The 26,280-nt window shown below is 41.5% G+C and overlaps 1 protein-coding gene across 7 annotated transcripts in view; it reads left to right on the top strand.

Moving 5' to 3' along the window:
* PHF21A (PHD finger protein 21A) overlaps positions 1 to 26,280 on the top strand; it is a 141,129-nt gene extending 114,849 nt beyond the window's left edge. For all 7 annotated transcript variants that reach the window (XM_033928016.1, XM_033928014.1, XM_033928012.1 and 4 more), the window contains exons 9-18: positions 2,343 to 2,627; positions 4,129 to 4,224; positions 5,362 to 5,413; positions 9,155 to 9,234; positions 10,983 to 11,043; positions 13,533 to 13,696; positions 16,171 to 16,326; positions 19,430 to 19,505; positions 23,089 to 23,192; positions 24,790 to 26,280. In XM_033928016.1, coding sequence (XP_033783907.1) covers positions 2,343 to 2,627; positions 4,129 to 4,224; positions 5,362 to 5,413; positions 9,155 to 9,234; positions 10,983 to 11,043; positions 13,533 to 13,696; positions 16,171 to 16,326; positions 19,430 to 19,505; positions 23,089 to 23,192; positions 24,790 to 25,056 — 1,341 coding nt within the window. In that variant the 3' untranslated portion in view covers positions 25,057 to 26,280. The remainder of the gene's footprint in view (positions 1 to 2,342; positions 2,628 to 4,128; positions 4,225 to 5,361; positions 5,414 to 9,154; positions 9,235 to 10,982; positions 11,044 to 13,532; positions 13,697 to 16,170; positions 16,327 to 19,429; positions 19,506 to 23,088; positions 23,193 to 24,789) is intronic.

Raw genomic sequence — 26,280 nt, 5'->3', positions numbered from 1 at the left:
TCAGGTGTCCACCACCCTTTGGGTGAAGAAGAACTTCCCAGCATTGGTTCTGAATCTGTCCCCTCTTAATTTTTCCGAATGCCCTCTCGTTCTTGTAGTTTTTGAACATTTGAAGAATCTGTCCCTCTCCACTTTCTCCATGCCCTTCATGGTACCTATGGTATGCGTGTCTAAGTGCTTTGAAAATGAGCCCCTTTATCTAATATGCAGTATACGTTCAGCCCTACTGTATGTAATTAGAATTCTGTTTAATATGTCAGACTTTTTGATTCAAGCATACCTGGCATAAGGGTTCTTTTGCTAAAGTTCATTAAGCTGTCAACGCACCAAAGAGGTTGAGTTAACCATTCGTAGATGCGAATCACTTGTTTCCTCATTCCAAAAATACTAGAACTAGGGGGGGCATGCAATGAAGCGGCTAAGGAGCAGATTGAAAACAAACCAGAGGAAGTATTTCTTCACTCGGCATGGAATTTGTTGCCAGAGAATGTGGTGAAAGTAGTTAGCTTAGCACATTTAAAAAAGGTTTGAATCATCTCCTAAAAGAAAGTTCCACAAGCCATTATTAAGATGGACTTGGGGGAATCCACGGCTTATTCTCAGGATAAGCAGCATATAGTATGTTTTACTCTTTTGAGATCTTGTGGCCTGGGTTGGCCACTGGATACTGGGCTTGATGGGCCTTCAGTCTGTCCCAGTATGGCAACTCTTTTCTTAACCCTTTCAGGACCATAAGGATCGTAGGCCAATTTTTGTGGTTTTGACGACATTTTTATGGTAAAAAGGGCTTGCAGATGCCAAAAAATTGATTTTTTTTTTGTGAAATATCATTATTTTTTTAAAAAAAAATCAAACTTCTGGCTTATGGACAGTGTGGCAAGTGAATCTTCTCGTCAATCTGGCAACGACGCTAATGAATGAATGTCGGAACCAGTTTGTTTACATAAAGGCAGTATCCTATGGAATCCGTACATATCAAATTTAGAACTGTAGACTAACCCAATCAAAATTGATAGGATTTTAAAGTTATGGGACAAATAGGTCCCTTGGTCCTGAAAGGGTTAAATAGCTGTGGTATTAGTTACGTCTGACTGGCTATTGTAAATCTGAAAAGAAAATGACGGAAAGGAGAACCAGTAATACCAATGTAAGTCTTTACTGGGTTCTGCAGTCTGACCGCAGTGTCCAGGGCTGCTCGTTCTACATGTGAAACAAACACACCCTGTTTTCTCACCAGCTAATGAAAAAACTTTCCAACAGAAACCATCTGGTTTGTTATCTTTCCTATTTTCCCCTTTGTTGAATTTTTTTTTTTTTTTTCCCGAGTTCAAATATTTTTATTGATTTTCAATGTACAATAAACAAAGAAAAATAGTATACAGTAAGGAATACAGACCGTTCACGTGGTCTGCAAGCCTTGTTATAATTACTACTGACCTTGAATTCGGCACACATTAACTTTCTTCAACTTCTACTAATTGCTTCATTTTTATTCTGTATAATATTCTAACCCTTAATATGCTTTCACACTAGCACCTTAGTCTGTTACCATTCCAGAGCAGCCTGAAAAATAATCCAATGTATATACTGTTTCCTGAAAGATTAATTATTACTTTTAGAACCATTTAGTTAGTGAATACACACATACTAGTAAGAACATCTTTTATGGCAATAAAATAAAATGTCTGTTTAATGTTCCGGCTAATGGCGGTGGCCAGCAGACGCCATCACCGTGGAAGGGAGTGATCCACATGGGCTGCTTTTAAGTTGGGTTATTTTAGCACAGGGTCTGTTACAGCCCCCCCACGTTTCCAAAAGCACGCAAGAGGGTTTTAGCGCCGGCTGGCACCCCGAACGCTCTGCGTTGCTCTGACGATCATAGCGTTCCTACGAGTGGCGGAGCAGCGCAGAGCGTTCAACACTAAAAATCTCTTCCATGCTTTTGTAAAAAGGGGGGGGGGAGGGGGGAAATTACCTGGCTTAACAGTAGACTATGTTGATAACTTCTCTACTATAATATTTCTTTTCTTAAATTCTCTTATTCTTTTTTATTATTAATATTTTATGTGAATCACTTTGATACGTTCAATTGAAGAGCAGTCTAGAATTATTAAACTAATGCTATTATGGTCTAAGAATGAAAGCAGTAATCCCCTTATTATTAATTTTTGGTATATTGTATTTTCTTATTGTGTTTCTTGAACAAGTGGATACCTGTGAATTTATTTTCAAACTCTTGATAAAAAAAAAAAAAAAAAATAATAAGCTAATGCTTATTTTAAAAGCATAAGAAGAAATGTAAGGTAGATTTTGGTGTGGTTTTTTTTTTTTTTCTTTTGCAGGTTCGACCCAAACCAGTAGCCCAGAATAATATTCCTATTGCCCCAGCTCCCCCTCCAATGCTTGCAGCTCCTCAGCTCATCCAGCGGCCTGTTATGTTGACAACAAAGTTTACTCCCACCTCACAGAATTCCATTCACCCGGTGCGGATTGTGAATGGACAGCCGGCCTCTATAGCCAAAACTTTCCCCACGGCACAGCTCACCAGCATTGTTATTGCAGCCCCAGGAACTAGGCTTTCTGGACCTCAAACACTACAGCTCAGCAAACCAAACCTTGAAAAACAGGTACTGAGCATATATACTTGATTCTCCCCTAATTTGCAGCAAATTAGGTCTCATCGTATTTTTCTCACCCTCTCGTTAGCTGTAGTGGATGCTTCGTGCTGCATATTCCCTGTCTTTTCACAGCTAGTGTTTTTGTGTTAAAGGGATTATATTTTTTATGATTGTGAGCTAATAACAGTATAAAATGTAGTTGTCTGAACAGGTCTTTCAAAAAGGCACTTGCTTTTTATATAAATAAAAGCAGAGATCCTAAACTACTTACAAAGAGTAATTTAAAAAGACATTCAGAAGGCAATTTTCAGATAGATTTTTGTGGTAATGAGGACATACATGATGGAAGTGATTTATGCCAAAATACAGTCTATGTCAGTGGTTCCCAAACCTGTCCTGGGGGACCCCCCAGCCAGTCAGGTTTTCAAGATATCCCTAATGAATATGCATGAGAGAGATTTGCATATAATGGAAGTGACAGGTATGCAAATCTCTCTCATGCATATTCATTAGGGATATCTTGAAAACCTGACTGGCTGGGGGTCCCCCAGGACAGGTTTGGGAACCACTGGTCTATGTTGAGCCATGCTTACCTGCATATCAGGCAGGTAATTTTATACCGGCTATTTCTGTGGTCAAGCGGTTCTTTTCCCATGACAATTATTCTCTGTATTTAAATGAACCAGCAGCAGGATTTCTTACAAAAAAGGTAAAATTAATGAAAGTATTTAAAGCGGTGGTATAGCCACAGGCAGGTAGGAGCCCACCCACTTCGGGCTCAGCCTCAGACCCACCCAGCAGCAGCACACCCTTGCTGTAGCTAGCAGGGATCTCATGCCCCACCAGCTGAAGACCTACCTCCTCTGAAGGCACTTCAGAAATCATTTCTACCTAGCTTAGCATTTGTTTGAAGCGTTTGAGCCACTGACCCCAGCACTTCATATATGCTCAGTTTTCAAGCATACTTAGTTCATACATAAGAAATGACTATGTGTATAGTGACAACATTTTTTTTGGGGGGGGAAGGCCATTGGGAGGCATTCAAAATGTGCTGTCTGGCTATGCCATGATTCAAAGTAGAGAATGACACGGTGACAAAGTTCCGGTCCCCGCGGATTACCGTGGGAAATAATCCCATGTAATTTTCTAGTGTCTATTTCAACCTCGGTCCTTCTACACCAGCATTCTTCAGAGCAAAGCTTGCGGGTCAGTGGTTGTGGCCATTCATACTCTGATTCTTCCCTCTCTCCTTAAAGAATGACATGAAGATAGTTTCCCGTGGTTATCCGCGGGACGGGAACGGTGATGAATTTTGTCACCGTGTCATTCTCTAATTCAAAGGCAAAAGCCCCATAAGACAGACATTTTAAGGTCAGAAGTAAAAATCATGTAATTCAGCAGTCAATCTTGTAAAAGTTGCCTGGTAGTATGTGCATTCATTTTACTTTGTTTTCTGTCTATAACAGAGTGAAAAAAATTTCTTAGTTAGTCGTCTGTGTTGTATTTTTAGACAGTTAAATCTCAAGTGGAACCAACAGAGAAACAAGCAGAAACCTGTACAGCTGCCTCGCCTGCCCCCAAACCAAAACGAGAAGAGAATCCACAGGTATTCGAATGAAGCATGTTATCTTTTTCATAGACGCATCTTCTACCTTTAAGAAAAGCTTTAAAACAGATTTTAAAATTTATTTCGTTGACCTTTGAATAAGGACTGAACTTTTTCCTCTTTCTGTGACTCCTGTACATTATTCTTGCGTGCTATGTTCCTGCGAGGGTGTCACTGATGCTCTGGCTCGGCATTTGTTTTCTCACGTCGTACTACGGCTTTCAATTTCACAAATTTTGTGGACACATTTGTTTTAGAACAGCTTTTCATGCAATTGGATTTATTCACTTGGTGGCTCATCCATATTTAAAGTGTAGCCTGAGAGCTTGTCTCGACGGGTGGAAGGTAACACCGGGCTGGGAGGCCCGAATGTCGCCCGTCGAGACAGGCAGGTAGTTAAGGGAGGGGGGCGGGTAGTGAGAGTAGAGAACCATTGGGAGATAGGTTTTTCCTGCCGGGAGGTCGCATTGGGATTGGGTGGGGAAAGGGGGGTTGGCGTCACAGGGGCGGGGCTTTAAAGCCGGGACCTTGGAGGACCTGGTTCCTAGTACGGCCATTATACATTGGACCCCCGAGGAAGGCTATTCATAGCCGAAACATGGACCGTGTCAGGTCCGCATCATATATACAGTTTTTGCATAGCAGCTTCATTGGATTGGTATCATGTACACATCATTAATACATACATTTTGGGTTATATGTCATGTTTGTACACAGCAGCCCTATTGATTGTTTTTATTATTGATTTATAATTTTATATATTTTTATACTAAACTTTGTCATCAAGAACATTGGTGCCACGGTTCCTTTTTTGTTTTGAATCTCTGTGGAACTTTTGGCGTTGTGGTTTTTTTTCGTTGTGGATTCCTGTACAAGGCAGACATAATGCAAGATTCTGATTTCATGGCGCATGTCTGAACTCAGTTTAGAATTTGGAAGGGGTAAACTGAAACTGAGATAAACTGCAAGAGTTGCCTTTTCTAAATTCACATACCCTGGTGTTTGAAAAGTCCCAAAAAGCAACTTAGGAGGGTAGTTTATTAAGACGCATTAACCCTAAGTTCCCTATCAGTTTGTATGCTATACAGTATCTGTTTCTCTAACTTTATCCTGTGTGAATTTTTTTTCTTGGCACAGAAACTTGCCTTCATGGTTTCACTGGGGCTGGTAACGCATGACCACCTTGAAGGTAAGCACATAGATTACATAAGAACATAAGAGTTGTCAAACTGCGACAGATTGAAGGTTTATTAAGCCCAGTATCCTGTTTCCAACAGTGGCCAACCCAGGCCACAAGTACAAGATTCTAAGGAATAAGACTGATTTTATGCTGCCTATCCTAGGAATAAGAAGTAGATTTCCCCATCTTAATAATGGCTTACGGACTTTTGTTTTAGGGAATTAACCAAAGTTTTTATAAACACTGCTAAGCTAACTCTTTCACCACATTCTCTGACAACGAATTCCAAAGTTTAATTACACGTTGAGTGAAGAAATATTTTCTCCTTATGTAGAAATATGACTGCCTAGTAGTAGTCATGAGCCCCCTGAACCCCACCGAACCTCCCCTAGACTCCACCAGACACCCCCCTGGACCACCAATGAATTTTAAAGTGGCACCCAGGGAGGTTGGGGCGGGGGCTGGGGAGCCATATAGAAGGGCCATATAGAAGGGGTGAGTCTTGGAGAAGGGGGGTCATCACTGCGGCCTGATGCTGTTGAAATGTGAAATAATCCCAGCAAAGAACTGGGATTATTTTACCATGGCTTTTGGGCCCTAATACGACATGCGGTATATGCATCTCATTATTTTATAGTATGCAGCAACTTAAATATTACCGCACTATTTTTGGAACTGCAGCATAAGGGCTGTTTAAGGTGTGGTAAGGGCCATTTACTGTGACTTAAAGCCTTAACACTGCTTGATGAATTCCCCACTAACCCCCTCTCCTACGAAACTGCGCTAGCAGTTTTTAGCGCAGAGATCTGCACTGAATGGCCCATGCTGCTCCCGACGCTCATAGGCCATTCAGCACGGCTCTCTGCGCTAAAAATAGCTAGCACAGTTTCGTAGAAGAGAGGGTACGTCTCTCTTTCCCTAAGTTTGCAAGCAATTTCCCAGCAAATTCTTACCAATGAAGATCTCTCTGTCTCTGGAAGTCCTCTCACAGCACCTCTTCTGGACTATGCACCACTGATGTACTGCCACCATTTCCAATCATAACATTGCTATATTTTCTGTATAACCGATGATATACTTGTTGCTGATTCTGTTCAGCATATTTGTAAGCAACATTGCTGAAGTGTTAGAAGGTAAGGTTTGCCTTTTGCGGATGATGGCAAAATTTGCAACAGAGTGGACACCCCAGAAGGAGCGGAAAACCCAAAAAAGGATCTGCAAAAGTTAGAAGAATGGTCCAATGTTTGGTAACTAAAATTCACTGTGAAGAAGTGCAACGTGATGCACTTGGGGAGCAAAAATCTGAGGGAACCGTATGTGTTGAGAAGTGAGAGACTGATATGCGTGGATGAGGAGAAGGACCTTGGGGTGATAGTGTCTGAGGATCCGAAGGCAACGAAACCGTGTGACAAGGCAGTGGCTGTAGCCAGAAGGATGCATACACGTTGCCAATCAGCTCATTAACATAGCATAACTTTATTTTTATATCCCGCCACAATCAAAATAATTTTAGGCGGTTTACACAGGAGAGAAAAACTGGACAATCAGCGAAATACAATATTAAAATGAGAATACAGCGTATTAATTAAAAAGACAATAAAAATTTAAGTGAAAGCGGTAAAATTATTATCTTAAGAATAAAAACATTGATTTAAGAAATAAATTTATCAAATAATACTGTCTTAATTTCTTCTCGGAAGGCGCTGTAAGATAACATGGCTCCGCTAATATAGTTACCCAACCAGGACTGTTGTTTACTTGCTTGAAACGCAGGCATCCTGTCTAAAGACCTAACTTTACTGCCTAAAATCTTCGGGTATGCAAATAAGTTACAATTCCTGGTTACCCTCACGGGATTATATAGCACAAAATGAAATAACAGGTAGGTAGGGGCCGATCCCCAAACCAACTTAAAACAAAGACGTGCAAATTTGAACATTACTCGTGCTTCCACTGGCAACCAATGTAATAATCGATAATAGGGGCTGATATGTTCGTTTTTCTTCAGCCCAAATATCAGGCAAACAGCCTTATTCTGCACTATTCTTAATTTTCTTTGGTGCGCCCAAGTAAACAATATTACAGTAGTCCAATATAGATAGAACCAATGCCTGCACCAGCAATCATTGGTACTATCTATATTGGACTACTGTAATATTGTTTACTTGGACGCACCAAAGAAAGTTGTGAGAAAATTGAGAATAGTACAGAATACAACTGTTCCAAAAAAAACTGGAGTAAAAGAAACCTCAGAAAAAGAATTATGTTCCTTATTTTCAGTACATCAAGTCCTGCAGTGGAGCTAGTACAGTCATCGGTCTCTCAAAAAACTCCACAAAAAATAAATCAACTCTTTCCCAATATTGTCAATAATAGTAACAAATATGCAGTCAGGTACTTATCCTCATAGTTGCCAGGAACGATCAATCATAGACTGAAAAGAAAATTCTGTTGCTGGTCTCCACGCCATAAGAAGATACAGGTAAACCAATTACTTGGCCAGACCCGACGGCGGCCCTGTTTCGCAAAAATGCTATATCAAGGGCTGTGGCCACTACTTCTTCCAAAAACAGCAACAATAGCACATGAAAAGAGAATAGTCCCGGTCTACATGGTCTTTGGGGTTTTTTTTTCGGGTTTTTTTCAATGGCACAGATATTTTGGGTGTGTTACACAAAATATCTGTCCCATTAAAAAAACATGAAAAAAGGTCCCCCCACCAGTGATGACGCCCTCCCCAATGACTTCTGATGAACGCGGCAACAGGAATCCCCCCCCATGAGAGAAAATTGGCAGGAGGGATGCCCACTCCCTCCTGCCCCCTACTCTGAATCTTCTCCTACCCTCCCCCCTTAATCTCAAACTCTCCCCCCACTCGCCATAGACAACGGGAATTAGAGGGAAGCATGGTCCCTCCAGCTCTTAGGCCAGCCCTTCAAAAATGAAGCCCTTCCCCTCCCTGATGCACCATGTGATGCATGTGAGTTCTGATTGGCTCAGATGCCTAAGGCCCCTTCCCATAGTCAATATCTAGCTTTACAGGTCCATGAGGTATCAATTCATTGTTTGTCAAGGCTGGTCCAGTGCAGGAACAGAGCTGGTTTCCCTGGTCTGTGTTTGTGTTCTATTGTCTTTCAAGGCATGTCACAGTTTCTCGGTCCCCCCCCCCCCTCCACCCTGTGGGTGAGCCTGCCTGCTGTTGGCTTCCCTAGAGGATCAAGGTAGAGAGTTGCCCAGGTGTAATGGTTGCTTGTTTGTCCGAATCTATTGGGAGTCTGGAAGACTCTGTCCAGGCAGGTAAGTAACTACACTTTTTAGACAGTCAGAGGTTGAAGAGTGGTGAGCAGACAGGCATACGTTTTCCAGGCTGAACTAAGAAGTTAATCCAACCCTGATTCAATGCCTATTGCTTCACTCTTTGAGTGCTCTTTTGCTTAATTTTCATGTGACCATATCCATTTTTCTATGAGATTGCAAAAGGTTTCTGCTTTCACAAAGAAGCTGAATTTGGTGAACAAAGAATATAATTTCTGGACGAAACAATGGTATCATATTCTTTGTCTTATATAAAAAAAAAGGTGTTTGAACTAGCACAGATTTGAAATGTTTATAAAATGCTATCATCAAAGCTTCAGATTACGGTTATACAAATTCTTGACTCTGTAATAACTACACTACTCTTCCAGCCCCTTTTGGGTATCTAATGAGCGAGTTTATTGCTTCTAATCAAATGTATTTGCTTTTAATCAGAAATTCAGAGTAAAAGACAAGAGAGAAAAAGAAGAACGACAGCCAACCCAGTGTACAGCGGTGCCGTCTTTGAACCAGAGGTAGCCCGTGGTTTTCGTACTCTTTTTACTCTATGCCTGTTGTCATTTTGTTCACTCAGATCAATTCAAAAATCTCGTACGTAAGGCAATCCATACACGTAGCAAGGTTGCCAAGTCTGGCAATTAGCTGTGCCAGTGGCTGCAAATAAATGGAATTGAAACAGATTGGAACCCTGGGAATACAATCCCCCTCTTTTACGAAGCCGCGTTAGCGGTTTTAGCGCACGCAGCTTTTCAGCGGGCGCTAAGCCCGCGCTACGCGGCTAGAACTAATGCCAGCTCAATGCTGGCGTTGGGGGTCTAGCGCGGACAGCAGTTTAGCGCGCGCTATTACACGCGTTAAACCGCTAACGCGGCTTCATAAAAGGAGCCCTAAGGTGCGCTAACTGATTAGCGCGTGCTAAATGCTAACGTGTCCGTGGACTGATATGCACGCATTAGCATTGAGCGCGCGCTAAATTGATTAGCGCACCTTAGTAAAAGAGGGCCTATATCTCACTGGCCAAAATAATTGGGAGGGGGACAAATGCATTTATGGTATATTGAATTTGCATTCCTTTAGCATCTGTCTTGAAGAGCCGGCTATTACGGCCTCCACTGACAGACCACTCGATTCTTTATGCCTGATACAAATAATATGAGTTTAATAATCAAATAGCAATAGCTTACAGGAACAAATCCCACAGCATACAGAGTAATAGAGCATACACCAGGCTGGCCAGGCTGATGGAGAACTTCCAAAGAGTTCTGAAACTACGGTCCAGGGAACTTTCTTTTATATGATTCTGACAGCTCTGGCCCACGTTGGTGCATGTTACACGTCACACTTTCATTGGTTAATCATATTCTTTATCTCATTTATTAGCCTATGGATTGGTTAACATAATTGAGTGATACTGTGTGTCACGCCTTTTTTAAATCTAATTCTACCCTTATTTCCCCATAAATGTCCTTTTAATATATCAAGAACCTCCCTCAAGCACCTGGCCTAACGGCTTTTCAGTTTTATGGTTAGCCTTCTTGCACACTCGTATTCCTGGTTCGTCTTTCTTCTTGTGAAACTTTCATAATCTTATCATACCACTATATTTTTCACCAGAATTGTTTTTTCTCTCCAGCTGTACCTTCTGTTTGACCTTGCTTTCCGACGCAGGTGGGGATCGTGAGAGTAGCCACCGCCGCGTCTTTCAAAGAATCGTAAGCCGCGCATGCGCACTTTCTATGTGTCGCTACAGCTCACGGAAAACCGGCACACACTTAGGAAGTGCGCATGTGCGGCTTACCATTTTATTATATTAGATGTATCCTTTGTTACCCACTTAGGATTTAAGCGGGATAGAAGGTTTTTAAATAAATGAATCTCAAGCATACAGAATGAAAACGAGGAAGCAAAAACTATCCCCTTCTTCTACAAAACTGTGCTAGGTACTCTATGAGCGTCGCTAGAAACTGCTTGCGCAGTTCTGTAGAAGAGGGGGTATATTTTTAGCTGTCTAAATGACTTTTTCATACTACAGTGCTATTAAAGTTCATGCCAAAAAAATTTTTTTTTTTGGGGGGGGGGCAAAAATTAAAACGCCTCAATACAATTGTCTCTTTAAGTAAAGGGAGGTTATTTAATCAAAATCACCAAATATTCACAGATTCTGGAGAGTGGTGAGAAAAGTAGTTAGAATTCACTACAGTTGTGCGAGGAGCCCTAGTGATTAGTCAGTGCTAACAGCCTTGCTTTCTTCTGCCTCACACAGCGAAAAAAGAGCACAGTGACGTATCTAAACAGCACGATGCATCCTGGAACTCGTAAGAGAGGTAAGCTGCCTGCAGCAAAGCCGTAGGGTGTCAGGTCAAAAGCGCGCCGGGACAAAGGCGCGAGCAGACAACTGAGCGCAGCGCGGAGGTTGCGCGCCGAAGAAAAAGACTGTTTTTAGGGGCTACGACGGGGGGCGTGGGGGGGAACCCCCCCACTTTACTTAATACAGATCGCGCCGCGTTGTGGGGGCGTTGTGGGGGGTTTGGGGGGTTGTAACCCCCAAATTTTACTGAAAACTTAACTTTTTCCCTGTTTTTAGGGAAAAAGTTACGTTTTCACTAAAATGTGGGGGGTTACAACCCCCCAAACCCCCCACAACGCCGCCGCGATATGTATTAAGTAAAGTGGGGGGGGCTCCCCAACAAAACCCCCCGTCGCAGCCCCTAAAAACAGTCTTTTTCTTCGGCGCGTGCCTCCGTCTTGCACTCAGTTGTCGGCGCGCACCTTTGTCTTCCGCGTTACTGTCTAAGAACCAAGCCGTAGACCTATTTGGGCAACCGGTCAGAATTATGCACCACTTTTTATTTATTACTTTCTTTCTTTTTTTATTGTATTTAATTCTTTATCTTTGTCTCTGTTAGTGGGAAGAAACAGCCTAAGCTTTTATTGCTCTTCTTAATTGTAGCAAATAGAATGCTAGAAATTATGAGGAAAGGCATGGAAAACAAAGATTAAAATGTTATAATGCCCCTGTGTCGCTCTATAGTACGGCGGCATCTCAAATACCGTGTGCAGTTCTGGTCACCGTATCTCAAAAAGATATTGCGGAATCAGAAAAGGTACACAGAATGGCAACGAAAATGATAAAAGGGATGGGATGACTTCCCTATAAAGTGGCTAGGATTCTTCAGCTTGGAGAAGAGACAGCTCAGGGGAGATATGATAAGAGGTCTATAAAATTATGAGTGGAGTGAAAAGGGCAGATGTGAATTGCTTGTTTACTCTTTCCAAAAATACCAGGACTAGGGGCAGGTGATGAAGCTATTATGGAGTAGATTTAAAACAAACCAGAGAAATGATTTCTTTACACAACATGTAATTAGACTGAAATTTGTTTCTGGAACATAAGAATAGCCTCACTGGGTCAGACCAATGGTCCATCAAGCCCAGTAGCTCATTCTCACGGTGGCCAATCCAGGTCCCTAGTACCTGGACAAAACCCAAGGAGTAGCAACATCCCATACAGAATCCCCAAAGAGTAGCAACATTCCATACAGAATCTCAAAGAATAGCAAGATTCTGGAACCTCAATGAAAGCAACATTCCAGAGCTTAGATTGTGATGTCATAATGCCTCGTTCCACATTGCCTCGGAGCCAAACTCATCAGTGATGTTACAATGGCTTGACTGTCCTATACATGGCTCACGTAAGAACATAAGAATAGCCGTACTGGGTCAGACGAATGGTCCATCAAGCCCAGAAGCCCGTTCCCACGGTGGCCAATCCAGGTCACTGGTACCTGGCCAAAACCCAAGGAGTAGCAACATTCTGGAACTCCAATGAGAGCAACATTCCAGGGCTGAGATTGTGATGTCATAATGCTTCATTCCACAGTGCCTCAGGGCCAACCTCATCAATGATGTCACAATGGCTTGAATGTCCTATCTTGGCTCACGTAAGAACATAAGAACAGCCATACTGGGTCAGACCAATGGCCCATCAAGACCAGTAGCCCGTTCTCACGGTGGCCAATCCAGGACACTAATACCTGGCCAAAACCCAAGGTGTGGCAATATTCCATGCTACCAATATAGGGCTTGCATTTATACTTTGCAACAAGTTCTAAAAATACTTGCAGGGATTGCAAAATGAAATCCCTGTGCATATTGCTTTCCTTTCCTTACCCCGTTTCCACCTCTTTTGCCTACAACTGAACGCTCGCACACTCTTTCACAGCACTGAAGAGGATTTACTTCACTACCCAAGCAAATTCCGTTGAAAACTATCCCTATTAAGAAGCTCTAAATGGCAGCATTGAATAGCTGGAAATGAGAAGAGATACAGTGTGATGTGATCGGACGGTAAAGGAGAGGGCGGTGAAAAAGAAAAAAAAGTTTATTTCAAAAAGAATGATCACATATGAGTCTGTGCAAACAGGATCCATATCCTCGTATCTCAACTGGTGTTCCAAATCCTGACCTTATGGGTTGATATGATTGTTACTTAATTAGTTAGTGATTGATTGGGATTTACTAAAAATAAAAAATAGAATGCCATATTATTACTCAGTATTACCTATCATGCAGACTGAATTCTTTTCATAATTTGTCAGTATCTTATAAGGTCTTGTATTCTTGCGTTCTTTTTCTAAATCCTTTGAAAGCTCTGCTTTTCTTCTCTCATATGTGACCTTTTTTGTATTAACTTTCTGCCTCTACTACATCACTTCCTTTTTCATGCTAGCCAATGAGGATCACTGGCCAAAGGTATGTAAGATCAACATTTTCCCTCTCTTTTTGTTTGTTTATATCTTTTGTTGAACTGTAGGTCGTCCTCCAAAATATAACACAGTTCTGGGGTTCGGCGCTCTGACCCCAACATCTCCTCCATGCAGTCATCCTGACTCCCCTGAAAATGAAAAGACAGAGGCCACATTTCATTTCCCTGTAAACGTCCCACCAGTCTCCCTGCCTAGCCCCAGCTCAACAGACGTAAGTAACTTTAGAAGGGGACAGCATCCGAGAGACACATATTGATGCTTCTTGCAGAAATAATGATTTTTTAGGGTCCTAAAAATGCATACAAATCTCAGTAGCAGGAAAATAGGAGTTTGCAGCACAGTACGAGATATCGGAGGAATGAAGCCATAGCTGCCTGTGTTAAGGAAAGCTTCTTTAGTACAGGACTTTCCCCCCCAGTGAAATATCCATTAGATGAGGAAATGTGTTTTGATGAGGTTTCATTGTATCATCAAGATAAATTAATTTAATTGGGGGGGGGTTAACTGAAACATTTCACTTTTAAAACCATAAAGATGTTAAATCTTTTACTTTTAATTATCTACCTAGCTTTGACTCTAAGAAAATAAATAGGAAAGCTCTTCTATAAAATCAGTTATGTATTTGCCCAAATACTAGATTTTACTTTGACACTTTTAATTTGCATAACTTATTTGACATGATAATTTTTTTAAAATTATGTTTGTTCCATAATTGCTGTCCTTTCTCATTCTGATCTTGGTTTCCGCATACTTTTCTGTGCCTTCTTGGTTGAATCAATTTCACGTTGCACTTCACAAGCATCACTGCTCTTAAAGTAACTAGTCTTGTAATAATAATTCTGCTCTTCAACAGAATTTGCCCCTCCATTCCAACATAGATTAATCTTTTATAGAATTTAGGGTGCAACACAAGGGAAAATTATACATAGATGGAGGCGATATAGATTGATGGCTGAAACCATGGAATGTGTTTATTATAGTTAAGGAGTGGGCCAGTCGTAATACAGAAATCTCTCCAGTATGAGTGCATATTGTGTTGGTTTTAAAATGTTATAAACAAGTAACAATCAAAAAGAAATAACAAAAATAACAAATATACAAAAATAACAAAAATAAAAAATAACAAAAATAAAAGAAATATTATTTAACCAATAGAGGAAGAACACACCAGAGTATGTAGATTTACAAAAGACGGGGAGAAAAAAGCCTCAAATTCAAACGCAGAACTTCACAGCAGCAGTCACATAAAGTGCAACGAGCTGCTGACAATTACATCTTAGGCGTTAAAAAGAAACCCTCCACTGTCAAAAAAGCCGCATAACCCAAAAAGGGACTACCCACTACTGTACACAACAGGGAAACCCAAAAAAGAAAAACCTAGCTTGAAACAGATGGATTTGCGATTCCCTTGATGCAACCGGGTTAGCTGGTGAAACAAGGCGCCTTGTCAGGGACTTTGCTGATGATATTCGACAGAGGATGTTGAGCTGTATGTTGTACGAATCTGTGTCGAGGATTTATTTGGGGCTGTTTTTGAGAAGTCTGCATTGGATTGAATTTGAGAAATCAGCAGTGGAGTGGACGTTTGCTAGATGTCATCAATTTCAAGCTAAGTTTTTCTTTTTTGGGGGTTTCCCTGTTGTGTACAGTAGTGGGTTGCCCCATTTTGGGTAATGCTGCTTTATTGACGGTGGAGATTTTTTTTATGCCTATGATGTAATTGTCAATAGCTCATTTCACTGCTGCTGTGACCGCTGCTATGAAGTTTTGCATTTGAATTTGAGGCTTTTTTCTCCCCCGTCTTTTCAAAATCCACATACTCTGGTGTGTTCACCCTCTATTGGCTGAGCAGTGTTGGTTTTAAAATGCCATAGGGTTTTAAACTAAACTAAAACTTAGCTTTATATACCGGGTCATCAACCAGAGGAAGCTCGACATGGTTAACAATAATTAATAAAAATATGCTAAAATTGCAAGGAGATTAATTTTCAAAATGTTTAGCAAATAGAAAAGTTTTAAAAGATTTACGGAAGAATTGGAAAGGACTAGGACATCTCAAAGTTAATGGAAGTTCATTCTATAATTCAGAAAATTTAAAAGCCAAAGAAAGGCTAAAGTTCTTGACGCCTTTGATTCCTTTCCTTGAAGGAAGGGAAAGTTTAAATTGTTGAGTGCCTCATGCATAGGAAAATCTGTAAACGTTCCATAGTAGAGGAACAAGAGGAATAAAAATACCATATAAAATTTTGAAAATAATGCATATACATTTAAATTGAATTCTGAGATGAACTGGGAGCCAGTGAAGGCTCAAAAGCAAAGGAGTCACATGGTCGAATTTGCTCTTTCCATAACTCAACTTTGCAGCGGTATTCTGAATCAATTGTAACCTTTGGAGGCAGATCTTTGTGATGCCAAGATAAATAGCATTACAGTAATCTAGCCGAGATAGTATAATTGAGTGGACCAAGACAAGAAAAATGACGTTGATGGAAAGGAGATCTAACCTTCCTCAGCATTCGTAAACTAAAAAAGCATTTCCTAACCAAAGAATTTATTTGATCCTTAAAGGTAAATGTTTTAAACCAGTTTCATAGCTAAGATGTCATGACTAATCAGTTAATATTTAGTGAGTATATAGGCAAGGAAGTCCACTTTACTTGTGTTCTCGTTCCCTTTATCTCACAGGGTGATATCCATGAAGACTTTTGCAGTGTTTGTAGAAAAAGTGGGCAGTTGTTGATGTGTGACACGTGCTCGCGTGTCTATCACTTGGACTGTTTGGATCCTCCTCTGAAAACCATCCCCAAGGGCATGTGGATCTGTCCCAAATGTCAAGACCAGGTACTATGCAACTGCCAGGGAAAGGGAAAGGCAGCTTATCAGCAGGATAGCTCAACTTGGCGTGAACATGCAGAACCGACTAGTAGCATACAGCAGGGTCATGTTCTTAATGGGGATTACAAAATAATGGTGCAGCCTATACTGAAAAAAAAAACAAAAATTGAGTAGAGGCATCACATCTCAGTCTGAACACTAGTAATTAATAATAATAATAACTTTATTTTTTCTATACCGCCATAATCTTGCGACTTCTAAGCGGTTCACAGTAAAGATTAGCTGCACAGACAGCGAATTACAGCATACAGATGAAGAAGAGGTCACTGGGCGGTCAGTGGTTAGTTACATGGTGCAATTTGGCAAGAGGAAAGATATACATAGGTTACAATATAATTTTGACATGTTACATTGAAATGGTTGAAAAGCCAGCGAATAGCTGGATACAAATTGTGAAGAAGACATTGAACGGTCAGTGAGTACAGGATGCTATTGATGAGGAAAAGTGGATTCAGTCAACAGAAGCTTTGAAAAAGGGGAGGGGGGGAAGTCTGCCTAGGAAATGAATTTATTGAATAGGGTGGTCTTTATTTTTTTCCGAAAGGCGCCGTTTGTCAATCTGGCGCCATCAATGAAGTAGCCTAGCCAAGTTTGCTGCCTACCAGCTTGAAACTTCAATGTTCAATCCAGAAAGGTTCGGTATCTGCAACCTGCAATTTTCGGGTAGGCAAAAAGGCTGTGATTTCTGGTTGTCCTTGTGGGGGAGTAAAAATCGAAGTGAGATAGTAAATAGTTGGGGACCATTCCCCAAACCAGTTTCTAGCAAAAGCAAGAGAATTTGAATAGGATTCGTGCCTCAATTGGCAACCAGTGCAGCAGTCTGTAGAAGGGACTAATGTGGTCACTTTTCTTTAGTCCGAATATTAAGCGGACGGCAGTGTTTTGAACTAGATTAACAAAAATTGTATAAATCAAATCCTGAAGTCCTAAAGAAATTCTAATTGGTAAATGACAAGAAGTTTGCATCAATCACATACATGAGTGATGTCATCCCAACAGTTAGGTGTCATCCAACTAACGTGGGACAATAAATTTCAGTTTTCCAGGAAATTCCTAGATATGTGTGGCTGTGTTTTTTGTATTTGAAGGACATATAGATATACACAAGGAAATTACAAAAAGCATCTCAGATTTGTAGTAAAGAAACACAATTTCCACTATCACGTTCTGCTGTTCACAGTGGTATAAGCCCCACAAATATTCACAAAGGGGCTAACTCTATAAGGAGCTGGATAGTTTTGGGCGGGCCTGAGCCCAAAACAGACATATCTCTCTTTCCATCCCTCCCCCAGTCTGTGCAGGTGAGATGCCATGCCAGAGTTGGGCAAGGAGATGGAAAGAGAGGTAGAATCTGGGAGGGGAAACAGGACCTCTGCCCTCCCCCATGTCCATCTCTCCCTGTCCCCTTTCTACCCCCGCTACCTTCCCCCAAGTCCAGCTCTCCCTCACAAATCTGACATCTCTCCTTCCCTCCCTTACTCCATCCCTGAGTCTCACATCTCTCCCTCCTTCCCTCATTTGAATCCAATATCTCTACCCTCCCCCAAGTCCAACATCGCTCCTTCTCTGCCTTCTACCCCTCCTCAAATGTGACATGACTCAGGAGGGGCTTTATTTCTAAGTAGCACTCTGGTGGAAGCGGCATCTTGCTGCTGGCCAGTGTACCTGCTGGTCGGCTCTTTCTGCCACATCCCTTTTCTGACATGTACTCCTTTTATCCCCCCCCCTTCTCAGACTGGTATTTCTTTTTATTTCCCCCTACCCCTACCCTCCCCCCCGGTGCATCTTCCTTAAATGTGTTGTAAAAGTTGCCAGGCAGTGGCAGTGATTCCCAGTGCTGCCCTGCTGCCAGCCTCAGTGTCTTCTCTCCACTTTGGCCCACTCCAATGGAAACAAGAAGTTGTCAGTCAGGGGGAGGAGCCTAAGGCCCTGATCGACTCAGTCAAGCCCTGTATCTGGGATACAGAGGAAGGAGCCTAAGGAAGTCCCTGATTCGCTCAGACACCTAAGACCCCTCCCAAGGGGAGGGGCCTGAGGCATCTGAGCCAATCAGGGCCTTAGGCCCCTCCCCAAGCATCACACAATGCACTGGGGAGGGGAAGGCCCAGCATTGTAGACTTGGCGGCTCCCAATTTAAAAGGTATGGGGTGGGGGCCTCTGGTGGCAGGAGTGAGTGGGCATCCCTCCTGCCTTTGTTTTTGGGGGGAGGGGATGATTGGCGGGGGAGGGGGCGAATGGCACGGGGGAGCCTTCATGCTCCCAAGGTAATAATGACTAAAGCTGGTTGTAACTACTGCCCCTTTAAATATGAGGCCTTATTTATATGCACTCCTGACATTCTGTTGCCATCTTAAATCAATTTATTATTATTATCAGCCATTTATACTGTTTAAGAAAAATGGCTATCAGGAAGAGCTGACAATGATTGATGGTCTCCCACTATTCATGTTCACAGACCAGCTCCATTCGAAGGGGCCCTTTTACCCTTTACAAAGCTGCATTAAGCACTTAACACATGCTTACTGTAACGAAAACTGGCATACCAGGGGGCACACTGAGGCATCCAAAAGTAATGCTGCCCACATGCAAAAAATATTTTTTTATGCAATGAGGGGGGGTGCCTTGGGCTAGAGAGTGGGCGAGTTCTGTTCTAATTGGTTAGCGCAACTACATTGCCGTGCACTAACCAATCAACTTGTATTTTGTATGTGAGCCCATACCGTCCACATAATTGAACAGTAAGGGCTAAGTGTTAATCTGTTTTAATGGCCACACACTAATGACAAAATTAGTGCGGCTATTAATACAAAAAAAAAAAAGGAAATTCAGCCATTTTTACCCCTGCAGTAAAAATGGTCTTGGCATACGGGAAAGATCTGCGTAAGGCCACTTTTTTAATCACTGTAAAAGGGGCACCTAAATTTGAAAGCCAGGAGATTATTCCTTAATGTGTTCTTCCTTCCTTAGATGTAGATGCTGCACTCTCCCTTATTTCTAATTTCACTGGTCCAAAAGATGCTGCTTTTTCAGCTACATCTTGTTATTGCAGATGCTAAAAAAGGAAGAAGCAATCCCCTGGCCTGGAACTCTAGCAATTGTCCATTCCTATATTGCTTATAAAGCAGGTGGGTAACAGAAGACACTACATAGTGTGCATTTTTATTATTATTTAATTACTGAGTAATTATTTGTCTAGAGATCTCAGATTATACGAGAAGCATCAAATTCTACAGTAAATGAAAATACATTTATATATCTGTTTCTCCTCATTGAAGTAACAGTATTACTGGATGGTTACCTTTGGCTCTTAATCCTATTTCCCCAAATCTTTCCTCTGGAAGTTTCAAGGTTTATTAATATTTGATGTATTGCTGAATCTGTTTACAAAGCGATGTACACAAGTAAAAAAAGAGATAAAATTATAGAGATACAAATTAAAATTCATTAACATCCAATTTAAGACAAGACAGACTTGAAATGGGGAGGAAAGAAGGGCAAAGATTTCATCTGTTATATCTAGAAAAACAAATACGGGAAAAAAACATAAGGAAACGGGGGTAGGTAAAAAATTAAAAACTAAAAAATTTTTTAATATTAAGTATTAAAAGCATCTTTAAAAAGGTGAGTTTTTAAAGATTTTTTAAAAGAAAGAAGATCTTTTCCATTTGTAATATGTTGTGGTAAAGAGTTCCACCATTGTGGGCCCATAACAGAAAACATGTCAGCTCTTCTTGTTCCTATTGTTTTAAGGGAAGGTATAGCTAGTAAGTTTTGAGAGGATGATCTGAGTGAGCGTACGGGATTATAAGGAATTAACATTCTTGATATAAACTGAGGCTTGTTGTGGATTAGGGTTTTAAAAATAAGCAGCATTACCTTAAATAAAATGCGGTGGCTGATAGGAAGCCAATGAGCATCGATAAATAGTGGCGTAACATGATCGTATTTCTTAGCATTATAAATCAATTTAATGGCGGTGTTTTGAATGATTTGAAGACGTCGCTTTTCTTTTTGAGAGATGTTGAGTAATAAGGAGTTACAGTAATCTATTTTAGCTATGACTAGTGAGTGGATCAGAATGTTGCGCGATTTAGGCTCCAGAAATTTGGCGATTGATCTTATTAATCGCAGTTTATAAAAGCAAGATTTGACTATGGAAAGTTTCATGCATCTCTGATGGAGTGGAAGAGTAATTCATTGGCTAGAAAAGTGTGTTCTAAATCTGGAAAGCCAGTTTTCCAATGACAAGTCACTTCACCCTCCGTTGCATCAGGTATAAGTAGTTGGAATGTAGGAGGGGGGCCAGTATTCTTGGCAGACTGGGTACACAGACATCCCAGCAGAGCAGTAGGGCATCCTACAGGGCACTGCAGTGAATTTTATATAAAAGGTCCCAGGTATACATCTTACCATAATCCCCTTATGTTGAATGGTGAGCCCTCCAAAACTTACCCAAAACCTACTGTACCCAACTGTACAGTATGCCAGCCAATAGCCCTTATGCCTCTAGGTGTCATCTGTATGTTGGTACAGTGGGTTTTGGAGGGCTCACACTTAAAAAAAATTACTTAATAGCAATTTAACACTAGTTTCACAAGCAATAATTTGATACAGAAAATATTCTCTAGGAATATAACAGGTTTAGAGCATAAGAAGCGCCATCTCCGGAACAGACCCTAGGTCCATCAAGTCTGGCGATCCGCACACGCGGAGGCCCCGCCAGGTGTACCCTGGCATAGTTTTGGTCCCCATATCGCTCCAAGCTTCTCGTAAAGAGAAGTGCATCTAGCCTACCCCTACCCATGTCACTTCATGCCACTCATAAGGAGATGTACATCTAACTTACCCTTAAATCCTAGAATGGTGGATTCCGTTCCTTATTATCAAGAAAGGCCAAACATTATTTAGGGTCATAGAAAATATAGAAAACATGATTCAACCTAATCAAACATTTCACTGGCTAATGGAGAAAAAAGAATCCCACATTTTGGGTCACCCTAGTATGCAAGGCTTGGAACTGCTGATGGCACTCTTGAGTTGCCTTGCATACATCAGGTTTCAGGTTTATTATATTTGCTTAACCACTTAGGGATGTGAAGTCCATTCGGGCAGGTACAATCAATCAAAATCCAAGTTAGAAAGGAACGTCATCAATTAAAGGAAAGAAAAATAAAACAGCTAAAAGCAATTAGTCTCCCTGAACTTTCCCTAGCCCCTGGGTCAAGAAGTCTCCAACAGATTAATAAATCAGGTGACAGGGAGCTCCAAAAAGCTTTCTGAAAATAATGAGATACATCTGGAAAACACCAAAGTTTCTGTCTCAAAACAATTCATGATTATGGAATTTTATTAGTTTGAAAAGTAGTGTGGCATGATCTACATTTTCCAACGATAATATCTGTAACATTCAAGCTGGCTGGTGATACTTCAGATGTTCCTCTAACCACTTCATGTTCTGTATCTTGGTGTTTCTGAATCTTATTATAGGGAGAATGGCCTCTACTTACAATTTTAACATTTCCAGCAGGTACTTCTTAAAAAGATCTCTTGGTGATATACAAGTCACCCATGGGAAATTTAAGAATCTCAAATTACATTCCCTCAGAATTTTCCAGTTGTTCTTGATTCCAATGTAAATTAGCACAGTCCTTAACAATTATATTGTGCATTCCTCAAAGTTCTTCCATCTTTTTTCTAAGCCTTCAGATTGTTAAATTTTATCTCCTAAATCAGCTTCCAGCACAAGACGTTTTCCCATAAACTTCCTTGAATCCCATTTCTACTAGGCCCATTCTTTTACTCTTCTCCTTCAGTAATCACTGTTGGATGTCCAGATTTCAGGCCCTGCCTAGTCCCACACAAAACATACACTCTTGCTACTGGGACATACTGAAGTGATGGAATTTCCTGTTCTGCCATAGCAAAATTGAGATTTGCATGTTCCAAGCACATGGATATCCATTGTGGCCTTTTGAGACGTCCATATGCTTTGAAAATGAGCCCCATTGCCCTGAGCGAAACACCTCTCTTTCCTGTTAGGTCTCCCAATTGCTTAAAACACATCTGGCGGGTAAACCCGAGTTAATGGTCACTGCTTGGCAAGATCTGGTGTTCTAGTTTGCATTGTTCTGGCTTACTTATGCTTTTTCTGTTGGGATAATTACCTAGACTACATCTCAGTGTGGAAGATCATTGACAAGGCAAACATTATGGGCTAAGGTCTAAAATGGAAGTCCAAGAGAGTGTCCCTCTTATATCCCCCCAAATGCAATGAATGTTAGGAGCAGAGGCGAGCCAAAGGAAGTCACAAACTGTAGCTGCTGTAAGCTGGACAAAACCCAGATGGGCCAGCAGTTATTGTTTGCCCACCTCTGTTCTTAGACATAAAGAGAATAATTATATTACAGGAAATGTAAAGAATGTGGATTGACTGAGTAAGATTAGGCGTATCCCAGCAATCTGCCCTATTTGTGATTATTCTTATTTATAAAAGGCTTTTCCCTCTTAGGCAATCACAGCTGGAGTAATTTCTTTGTTAAAATATCACGATGACTGCTGATAGTGGTACTGTGGTTTGTACATAAAGCTAGTACTGCATCCTTTTCCATTGTAGACAGAAAGATATTGTTCATTTCCAAAAGATAAAAAGGTTTATAAACAATCCGGTTAAGTGCATCCATGGGAAAAGTTTTTGGTTTTTCTTTCCAGCAAAAGAAGAGGAAAAACAGAAGTTATTGAAATGGAGTACAGATTTAAAACAGGAAAGAGAACAGTTAGAACAGAAGGTGAAACAGCTTACTAGTTCAATAACCGTAAGTAATATAATATAGCTTCAGTCCATATTATTCTACTAATGTACCAGAATTCTGGCTTCCTTTCCAAGTAGTCCAGCGACGTGAGAGCCAGGCTCAATTCCCACTGCAGTTTCTTGCGACTCTGGACAAGTCACTTAACCCTCCGTTGGCCTAGGTAACAAAATAAGTACCTGTTTATAATAAGTAAACTGCTTTGATTGTAACAACAGAAATATAGGTTTATCAAGAGGCTCGTTTGCAAAGCACTTAGCCCCCAAATCTCATCCCCTTTCTGACAGCCACAAACCCGAGTAAGATGCTGCTAAGCCTATTCTGTGGTGGGCAGCAGGTGGTGCAGTGGTGGGGAGAGTGGGGCGCAGTGGTTAAAGCTACAGCCTCAGCACCCTGAGGTTGTGGGTTCAAATCCTACGCTACTCCTTGTGACCCCGGGCAAGTCACTTAATCCCCCCTTGCCCCAGGTACATGACATAGATAGACAGGGAAACATGCTTGAGTACCTGAATAAAGTCATGTAAACTGTTCTGAGCTCCCCTGGAAAAACAGCATAGAAAATTGAATAAAAAAAAAAATAAGTACAGTGGTACCTTGGATTACGAGCATAATCCGTTCCAGGAGCATGCTCGTAATCCAAAATGCTCGTTTATCAAAGCAAAGTTCCCCATAGAAAATAGTGGCAACAGCAACAATTCGTTCCAGAACCCGGGGTCAGTACCTGTCGGGTGCTGGGTTCTGCAGCGCCGTCTCCTCCGTCCACCTCCTCGGTCCGTCATCTGAAGGGCCGCTTCGGGAGGGATGCCTGTAATGTCCGACAGCCGCCGGAGAGCCCCGCAGTGCCGCTTTGGAGGGACGCCTCCTCCATCCGCCGGCCAGCCCTCCACGTCAGATGCCGCTCGCATGCTAGAGAGCCCCCGCCCGATCCCACGCAGCCGAGCGCCGCCCCCCCACCCGCACGCCGCGCACGACACGCCAACGCCGATGATTGACGCTGTGCGTGTCACACGCAACATGCAGGTGGGATGGCACCCAGCCGCGCAGGCCCAGACACCAACCTGCAGAAGGCACCCGACGTGGAAGGCTGGCCGGAAGGCAGAAGAGGAATCCCCCCGAAGCGGCGCTTCCTGGTCTGTAAGTGCTCGTTGATCGGAGCAGTGCTCAGTTTGTGAGTCAAAAGTTTGCTGAGTGTTTTGCTCGTCTTGCAAAACACTCGCAAACCGGGTTATTCGCAAACCGAGGTTCCACTGTATATGAGAAAGTTTGTACATCTGCTGTTCATACTGTACCACAGTACAAATGAAGGAAATTTATACCCCTGCTGCCAGATCTGTATTCAATTTGTAGCTAAATGGGAGAATTGTGTTTCTAAAATTATTCATCTGGCATCTTTGAATAACATCACTAAATTTAAAAATATCATGCTCCCTCATGTTTTCTCCTATCATGTCACGATCTAAAATGTACTGTCATACTCTACATTACTATATCCTGTTATACTCTATTATGTATGTAAGCCTTCTGAGCTCTTCTGGGAGGACGGGATATAAATCCAAAGAATGAAAAAGTTCAAACCTGTTTGTTTTCTGTTTCTGTGCCGCAGAAATGCAGGGATATGAAGAACAGTATCATGTCGAGACAAAAGGAAATGCACAGTTCCTTAGACAAGGTAAAACGGCTCATCCGCCTGATCCAAGGAATTGAGTTCTCAAAGCCTATCTTGCCCGAAATGAGCTCGGAGGCCACCTCCAACCAGAACGTCAGTGTGGACTGTACAAGCAACTCCAGTGGCACGCCGTCCATCCCTGCCACAGTGCTCCCTCTACAGACATGCCCTGTGAACTGCACCAAGGCCGAGGAGACCAAATAACAGCAGAGCTGCAGAACTGGGGGGAAAAAGGCAAAGTGGAGAAGGGGGGCCAAGAGAAGGAGCAGGATATAAACCTTTGTAGAACATAAGTGATTCTTCTTGAAAAGGGCCGAAGTTTTGTTGTGGGAGAGAAAATGGAGCTCCTGAGGTTTGCCAATTAGCCCTTCTTTATTCTGAGTGTACAACATATTACATGAATGAATAGTGCCACCACCATGCCAAGTGAAATAATATATTAATTTACTCTCTCTATTACACCAGTGTGTGCCTGCAGCAGCCTTTACAGCCACCATGAGGTTCTTTCGTTTTATTCTTTGGGTGGGGAGGGACAGAGGGTGGGTTCCAGATACTTTTTAGGGAAGGAACAACACACAAAAGTCCAAAGACTGTGCGGGCTTCTATTTGCAAACTTCAAGCCTAGAAACCAAAAAAAAAAATTTAGTAGTACAAATTTTTAAAGAAGTCACAGGAGGGAAGGGGAGAATTTTCTGAAAAGCAGTATTTAAAGTTCGTTAAATGGCGAACGGGAAAAAGTGCGATGTAATCTGGAGTACAGTGCAAAGAACTGAAAGGGTAACGTGCACATCTGCAGGTGGGGGAATCTATGCTTCCAGTTCTGCATGAAAAGAAAAATCCTGTACGAGATGAAGTTTCTTCCTTTCCAGTTTCTGGTTAGAAGAACAAACACATGTTACAAGAGCAAAAGAAACATTTAAGCATCTGTTATTCCAAGGATCCAATCTAAGCATCTTGAGGGAAATCTGTGATATTTTACTTGCAATGTCCCTTCCTTTACTTTTTTTTAATTTCTATATTTATGGGCTAAAAATAACATTACGAGCCAAGCAGCACAGTGATCCAAAGGTGGAAACATGAGACAGGAAGCAAAAATGAACAGAGTGCCCTTGTTTTTTTGCTGCAGAGAGACAGTGCCAGAGGCAGACAAGGCCATGCATGGTATAGATTAGGAGTAAATAGTGAAAATTCAGTGAGTTTCTCGTGAGTCAGTGTGTCTTCATTTTGAGCACTGTTTTTTTATGCAAGGGTTAAAAAGATCTTTGTATTGGGGTAAAAAAAAAGGACAAAAGATATTAAATGGTCTTCCTAGTGTTACATAAAAATCAGATCAAGGTAAGAAAAACATTGTAACAAACTATTACAAAGTGCTATTTGTTTCCTAAAACCAGTGATTTCTATTAAAAAAAAAAAAGCTTCAGAATTGGA

The sequence above is a fragment of the Geotrypetes seraphini genome, chromosome 19 (genome assembly GCF_902459505.1).
Source record: "Geotrypetes seraphini chromosome 19, aGeoSer1.1, whole genome shotgun sequence".
Lineage (NCBI taxonomy): Eukaryota > Metazoa > Chordata > Amphibia > Gymnophiona > Dermophiidae > Geotrypetes > Geotrypetes seraphini.
The sequence above is the reverse complement of the archived record's forward strand: the minus strand, read 5'-3'. Positions and strand labels throughout refer to the sequence as shown.